General features: G+C 47.1%; 1 protein-coding gene across 1 annotated transcript in view; it reads left to right on the top strand.

Moving 5' to 3' along the window:
* The first annotated feature begins 418 nt into the window (after nt 1–418).
* TMEM201 (transmembrane protein 201) overlaps nt 419–7,998 on the top strand; it is a 21,100-nt gene continuing 13,520 nt past the window's right edge. Inside the window, exons 1-3 of the mRNA XM_029285130.1 lie at nt 419–531; nt 5,974–6,094; nt 7,374–7,568. Of these exons, the coding sequence (XP_029140963.1) occupies nt 419–531; nt 5,974–6,094; nt 7,374–7,568 (429 nt within the window). The remainder of the gene's footprint in view (nt 532–5,973; nt 6,095–7,373; nt 7,569–7,998) is intronic.

Genomic DNA, 7,998 nt, shown 5'->3' with positions numbered 1-7,998 from the left:
GGCTTGGTGGAAGAGGCGGAGCCGCGGAAGGTCAAACCAAGGGAAGGAGGAGAGAGAGAGAGAAGAAAAAAGGCGCTGATCCCAACCAGCCGCCGCCGCCGCCGGATTTCCCCTTCGAACGTTCGCCCCCAGGCGGCCGCGCGATTGGCTGCCGCGCGTTCTAAGCCCCCGGGGGGGCTGCGACTCAACGTTCCAAGCGGGCGCCGAACGTTCTAAAAAGGCAACTCCGCGTTCCAAGAGTCGCGCCGTCCGGACGATGCACGCGGGGGCTTTTTTCATGGATTTCTCCCCCCCGCACGAGTAGGAGGAGGCGGCGGCGGCGACCCTTTTCCCTTCCTTCTCCTCTCTTTCCTCTCCTGCGATTCTCTTTCTCTTTCCTTTTTTTCCTCCTTTTTAATTCCCCCCCCTCCATTCCCCAATGGAAGACGTGGGGGCTTTGGTGGCGGCTTACTCCCGCGGCCTGGCTGGGGGCCTCGGCGTGACCGTGTGCGCCGCCGCCGGCGGAGTCTTGCTTTATAAAATCGCGCGAAGGTAAGAAGGCCGTGCCGAGTCTCTTTCCCCCCCCCCCCGTGCTTTCTCTGTTTCCTGATCGGGGTGATTTGGGGAAAGAAAAAAAAGGGGTGTGTGGGGGGGGTAGGTTGGACCCACGACCAGGCCCAGAGGAGGATTTGCGTTCTCACGACCTCGGGGGAGGGACTCGGCGCGCTGTCTTAACCTCCCTCCCCGTTTGACTTAAATCTGCATTCCTCCACTTCGCACGCTATCCAACGCAAAAGAAGTTGGGGGGGGGGACAGAGCCTGGGATGTACTGGGAGGGATTGCCCCCCTCCCCACGTAACTCCAAAGGCGGTGTGGGTGGGGGGGGGGGACACCGGGGTGTCTGAAGGGGAGAGAAATCGCCCTGGGAGCTTTGCAGCCTTGTCAGCCCACGTGCGTTGAGCTTGGGAGTGCAGCCCTTCCGGGTTCAACTTTGCACAATGAGTGTGTGTGTGTGCGCGCGAGCACGCATAGTGGATTCAAAGGAGCTTGGAGAGGAATCGCCGCTGAAATGGCCCCACAAACAAACACACACACACACACACCTCAAAAGCTGCAAAAAGGATAACTTAGCCAATTGGAGGCCTACCTTCAAGGGTGGGTTGTAAGGAACCTCAGAATCCCGAGCTGTCCAGTGTGATCGATCCCAGATTTATCCCACATCTTCCCGGAGCCAGCTTCCTGGGGGGGGGGGGAATACAGATGTTAATGTGAGATTTTTTTTTTTCACACGTACAAAGCCAAAGGCTAGACAACTTTGCTACAGATTTGGTTTTATTTTAGCTGGGCTAAATAGGTCGCCTTGGGTACTTGGGATGGGAGACCACAAGGAAATTCAAGGGCAGCAGACTAGAAAGAGGTGGGTAAAATAGGTTGGCGAAAAGGCGACGCTAACCTGAATGATGTTGCTGTATTTATTTATTTATTTATTTATTTATTTATTTAAATTTATATCCCGCCCTTCTCCTTGCGGACTCAGGGCGGCTAACAATCAGATAAAAATACAAAAATAACACTACAAGTTTAAAAATTAGTTAAAAGGGAAATATTTGAATTTGGTCAAATTAAAATATAATTAAAACCCCCTCTAAAAGTTTGGCCAAATTAAAATATAATTAAAACCCCCTCTAAACCCCTATTTATTGTTAGAAATACACTCTTACCTTTTCAATCCACCTATTTTATCCTGGCCACAATCCTAAGAGGTAGGCTGGTGGAAGGGGAGTAGGTTTTGTGTAGCCTGTTTTCTGCAATCCCAGTGAATACATAGTGTGCTGGATTCACATATCACACAAACCAAGGCACACATACGTACAGTTAACACAGACCCAGTTACAGTAGTCAGTCCTCAACTTATGACCGCAGTTGAGCCCAGTTTAACTGTCTGTTGCTAAGTGAACCATTTGTTTAGTGAGTTTGCCCCATTTTACGAACAGCCGTTAAATGAATTACTGCAGTTAAATTAGTCAAACGGTTGTTAAGTGGATTTATTTATTTATTTATTATTTATTATTTTGATTTATATCCCGCCCTTCTCCCAACGGGACTCAGGGCGGCTCACAACCTATTTAAAAACAAAAACATACCCACAATCCCGCCGAATAAAACCAATTAAAAGCCAAATATTTAACGTTGTGATTTCCTGTTTAAAATTACCTTAAAATAAACCCAATTATTAAAATCCTCTCTAGGCCAGGCCCGCTTGCTGGAAAAGCCATGTCTTGGCGCGGCGGAAAGTAAAGAGATCCGGAATCATCCGGATCTCGGGGGGTAGATCGTTCCAGAGGACGGGGGCACCCACAGAGAAGGCCCTCCCCCTGGGGGTCGCCAGCCTACATTGCTTGGCCGACGGCACCCTGAGGAGGCCCACTCTGTGGGAACGTACCGGTCTGTGAGAGGAAATCTGTGGCAGAAGGCGGTCTCGGAGATATCCAGGTCCGATGCCATGGAGCGCTTTAAAGGTGGTAACTAACACCTTAAAGCGCACCCGGAAGGCCACTGGTAGCCAGTGCAGCTCCGGCAGCAGCGGTGTTACATGGGAGCGACGAGTCCCTCCCAACACCGCCCGCGCGGCCGCATTCTGGACCAGTTGAAGCCTCCGGGTGCTCCTCAAAGGGAGCCCCATGTAGAGAGCGTTACAGTAGTCCAGGCGGGAGGTGACGAGAGCATGAGTGACTGTGCGCAAGGCGTCCCGGTCCAGAAAGGTCGCAACTGGTGGATCAGGCGAACCTGATAAAACGCCCCCCTGGTCACGGCCGACAACTGATCATCCAATGTCAGCCGTGGATCCAGGAGGACTCCCAAGTTGCGCGCCCTCTCTGAGGGGGCCAAAGTTTCGCCCCCAATAGTCAGCGATGGCGTCAGCTGACTATGCCGAGGCGCCGGCAACCACAGCCACNAATTGGGTCAAGTCCAAGGCCGTCATGGAAGCCAAGAACTCCTGAGCTGCCGCCGACGCCCCACCCACCGATGGCAGGTTGAAATCCCCCAAGACCATAAGTCTGGGGGTCCCAACCGCCACCCCGGCTATCACGTCAGCCAGCTCAGGCAGGGCTGTTGATACATAGCAGGGAGCCAGGTATATAATCAACAAGCCCAGTTGCACCCCTTGCCCCCACTTCACAAGGAGGGACTCCACGCCGTCTATCTGAGGCACAGTGGTCTCCCTTGGGCAAAAGCTCTCCCTTATAATGGCCGCTACCCCCCTGCCCCTACCCCGGGCCCTTGGCCGATGGAATGCCTGAAAGCCCGGCGGGCAGATGTCCACCAGTGGTACTCCACCTTCTACGCCCAGCCAGGTCTCAGTAATACCTGCCAGGTCCGCGCCCCCCTCTAAAATAAGATCTGGCTTCCCCCGTTGACTTGGCTTGTCAAAAGGCCATAAAAGGGAATCATGTGACCCCCGGGACACTGCGACTGTCATAAATAGGAGTCGGTTGTCAAGCGTCTGAATTTGGATCGTGTGACCCTAATGGTCATAAGTGTGAAAACTGGTCATAAGTCACCTTTTTTCAGTGCCGTTGTAACTTCAAACGGTCACTAAATGAACTGTTAAGTTGAGGACTAGTTGCATTAGATCTAACACTGACTTGGTCGTTTTGCTTTGAAGTTGCTACGTGTTTTAAGCCGTTCACAGTTTTTTTAAAAAGGGGGACAATTCTGTTTTTACAAGAATCGGTCACGGTGTTGAACAGTGAAAAGATTCTTTGAATATTTATGCAGCAGTTATTATATATATATATAAAAAAGGACCCAGAGACTTGACATACAGTATGTCTTCCTCTAAATATCGGAGGACCCATCATCCCTAGCCCGCTTAGCTGGGAACAGCTAAGAACCTGTGGTGAATTTTCCTTAGGAAATGTTAAAACATTGAGCAGAGCCAAGATCTGTGCCACAATCGTGGCTTAAATCATTCAGAGATAGAAGTTTGTGGGGAAAATGTGGCCTGCCAGAAAATATTAGTATTTTTCTTGCTCGAGATAAAAAAAAAAAGGTCAGTTCAGAGGAGAGATTATTTGGGGGAGCAAGGAAACAATTTTTGTGAAAGAGTTAAACCAAACTTGGGGGTGATACTATCTCCTTGGGATGTGATAAATGCTGATTTGAAGCAGTTTTTTTTTTCCTATAGAAGCATTTTTATTTCTGTCCATTAGTCTGAACTTGAGCAATTAAATCTGTGGATGTAGAGATTCCCCCCCCCCCCTTTTTTTTTTTTTTTTTGCACGTCATTCTGCAAGCAGAACAAATAATACAAAATCAAAAGGTTTTGTTTTCTTGAATTAAAACGAAGGTCTGGTCCTGCTGTGAATAGGAACTTTTTTAAAAAAAATATATATTTTTGCATGAATGTTGGGAAGAAGCACATGTGCAAAATAGAAGGGCATCTCTTTAAAGTTCTTATTTTAATATTTGCATGTTCTTCGTTCTGATGGGGTTGGAAAGTTGTAGCTAACAGGCACCAGCAACTGACAGCATCCTGTGACAATTAGGAGAACCCTAATATAAAATAATCCTAAAACTGGCCCATTTAACCATTAAAGAAATGACTTGTCAATTTCACTACTTGATTTAGCTGTTAAAAATAAATTTAAATTGTTCAGAGTATCCTTTGGCAAGGATTGGTTTGTTTCTCTCCAGAGAAAGAAAAGGGATGTCTTTTTTATTATTATTTTAAAGTGTGATGGGCAACATCCTCATGAAAAATAGGGTGGATTTTGTAAATTGAATGGAGAGTTGATGAAAAGAATGTAGAATGCTTTTAAAGTGAGTGGGATTTTTTTTTTAAAAAAACCCACTTTTTTAAGAGTTCCTCTCGGTGCTGATGTGCTATGGGTAGCCTTCCTCTGCAAGTCCCTTGATTCTCAAACACAGTATGGGTTTTGTAGTCCCCTGCTTTCAGAAAGCAGGTAAGCCAGAGAATAGAGGCTTTATGAACACTGAAAGCTGTTGGGGGTCACCAAGGAAGCAGGAGACACCCCGCAACAAGAGCCCAACAGCTGCACCCTTGGAGCAGGGGCATGTGGGAACAGATGTTGTGAAATCTGTCCTCCCTGCCATTTGCTGCTGCCTGACAGGCAGAAGTCCAACAGGTGCTGGCACCCAACCCTGCTTTTTAGGGAGATTGGCTTCCCCATAGCTGGATGCCATTTCTGCAGTTGTCAAGGATGTGAATTGGGGCTGCCACCCCCCTCCCCTTTATTTAATTAGCCCTAGCAGCTGGTCACATGTGTTGCACAAGTGTTCATGCTGGATTTTTTTTTTTCAAACAAAGGGATATCTTTGGGGTTGTTTTTTTTCCTCCACAGACATCACTCTTTTCCTCTTGGTCCTCTCTTGTCTCCCTCAATCTAATCCAGAAGGGGGAGGAAATGGCTTCCTTTATTTTTATTTTTTTGCTTTTGGGCAGAAAGGAAGGAAGGAAAACTTCTTCCCAGCAAAGAGGCAGCAAAAAATATTGGCGGGGGGTGGTGGTGCTGCCTCTTGGACCAGCCTAGTGAGACCGTTGCTAAGTAACCCCACAAGATGCTACCCGATCGCCTTCGGAAGCAGGCAGGAAGTGGCAAGGTTGCTAGGCAACCAGCAAATGGCTCCTCTCCAGCCAACCGGCCTTCCAGGACGCCATTTTGTTTTGGAGCAAAGAGCCCAAAGCATGGTTAAAAGATTAAAAGGGAGGCCAGTTTGGGGGGGACACGAATAAAACAGGGATTGGGCTCTCCTTTTGAACCCTCCCACCCGGACAGAAGGCCTGCTCCTTGTGTGTGCAAAAACTGTGGTTTAAAATATGGATGTCAAGGTGCACATCTCCTGCGGAAACAACTAAGAAGCATCAAACTTTTAGAGTTGGGAGGCCGGTTGTCCTCCTCTCTCTCTCTCTCTTTTTTTGGGGGGGGGGATGGATCTTGATTTCTCCTTCCTGCTTCCCCCCACCTACAGGACGAAGCCCACCCACACGACGGTCAACTGCTGGTTTTGTAACCAGGACACCGTGGTGCCGTACGGGAACCGCAACTGCTGGGATTGCCCGAATTGTGAGCAGTACAACGGATTTGAAGAGGTGGGCTGGCCGGTGGTCCGGCTGGAAGGTCCCTGTTTGGGGGTCCTAGCGGATTGGGCTACTGGGTGTCTGCCAGCATCAACATTTCTGTTAAGATTTTTAATTAATCTCAACCTAGAAGCAACCTAGAGCTAAGGAGAAACTTCCTGGCAGTTAGAACAATTAACCAGTGGAACCACCTGCCTCCAGAAGCGGTGAATGCTCCAACACTGGAAGTTTTTAAGAAGAGACTGGACAGCCGTTTGTCCGAAATGGTGTAGGGTTTCCTGCCTGAGCAGGGGGTTGGACTAGATGACCTTCAAGGTCCCTTCCAGCTCTATTCTATTCTATTCTATTTCTATTATTATTTCTATTTCTATTCTCTCTTCTATATTCTATTCTATTCTTTCGTTTTTCACAAGAAAATGGTATAGGGTTTCCTGCCTGAGCAGGGGGTTGGACTAGATGACCTCCAAGGTCCCTTCCAGCTCTATTCTATTCTATTCTATTTATATTATTATTTCTATTTCTATTCTCTCTTCTATATTCTATTCTATTCTATTCTTTCGTTTTCCACAAGAAAATGGTATAGGGTTTCCTGCCTGAGCAGGGGGTTGGACTAGATGACCTCCAAGGTCCCTTCCAACTTTATTATTATTATTTTTATTATTGTTGTTGTTATTGTTATTATTATTATTATTAGTTTAATTGAGACAGGAGATAAATTAATTAATATGAGAGATTTCCCCCGTCCATAAAATTGATACCATTAAAGCAAACGTGGATTTCATATTGACCCTGATTAATTGAAAAGGGTGAATGAAATGTGGGGGGGGACACTTCCTCACCCCAATTGCACCAACCTATATTTAGGTTAGGTTTAATTATCCTGCCTTTTAGCCCCAAAGATCATTTTTATTGTGTGCCGTTGTGCCCACAGGGGAAAAAATGACAAAGGTTATTATCGTTGTTATTATTATCAAAGGCTCCCAAACCTAACGACAGCACGATAACAAACACTTTGCAGCCTAGATAATCGATGCGGAACGCCTAAAATTAAGCCTTAGGGAAGCTAAATTTTACAAAGCTTCCAGGTGATTTAGGGGTGAGTTGCAAATTTATCAACTGAAGACAGCAGCATGCAAGGAACAAGAGTCGAGGGGGGGAGAGGAAAACAAAACACAACACCCAACTCAGGCATTTGTTCATAAAAGGTGCAGAGGTTTTGAAGGCGATTAAAACGGATTTGTTAGAATCTTCCTTTTTTTTTTCTTTTTGTTTCCTCGTAAATTCCTCTTAGAATGGAGATTACAACAAGCCAATCCCAGCTCAATACATGGAGAATCTAAACCACGTGGTTTCTGGGGCGGGAGCCTTTTACGACCCCACGAAGCCTCAGCAATGGGTCAGCAGCCAGCTTCTCCTTTGTAAGAAGTGTAACAATCACCAGACCATGAAGATCAAGCAACTGGCGTCCTTCAGCCCCAGAGAAGAGGTAAGGGGGGACTGTGGGAGAGCAAACGACAGTCCCTTCCCTTTTACAAGTGACTTTGCTTCTGGCCTCAGTCTTCCTCATCTGTAAAGTGGGAGAGCATAGCTAGCACACATTTGTGTACAGCTACTTAAATAATGGGTGGGCTTCCCTGTTGTCCCCCCTACACTGTTGCACGCTCAAGGTGCCTAAGAAAATATATATATATATATGTCAACGCTGCTAACATCGGATGTTTTGCTTTGACAACAGTTAAGAGATGCAACCATTTTCTTCTTATGTTTTGCTTTTAGAGTTAGATGATGCTGAAGGGAGGAATGTGCATGAGAGTTTAGCTAGACCAGTGTTTCTCAACCTTGACAATTTTAAGGCATGTGGACTTCAACTCCCAGAATCCCACAGGCAGCAAGCTGGCTGTGGGATTCTGGGAGTT

Source organism: Protobothrops mucrosquamatus, unplaced genomic scaffold, assembly GCF_001527695.2.
Source record: "Protobothrops mucrosquamatus isolate PMUCROS unplaced genomic scaffold, P.Mucros_1.0 scaffold1329, whole genome shotgun sequence".
NCBI lineage: Eukaryota > Metazoa > Chordata > Lepidosauria > Squamata > Viperidae > Protobothrops > Protobothrops mucrosquamatus.
This window is presented reverse-complemented; position numbering and strand designations above follow the sequence as displayed.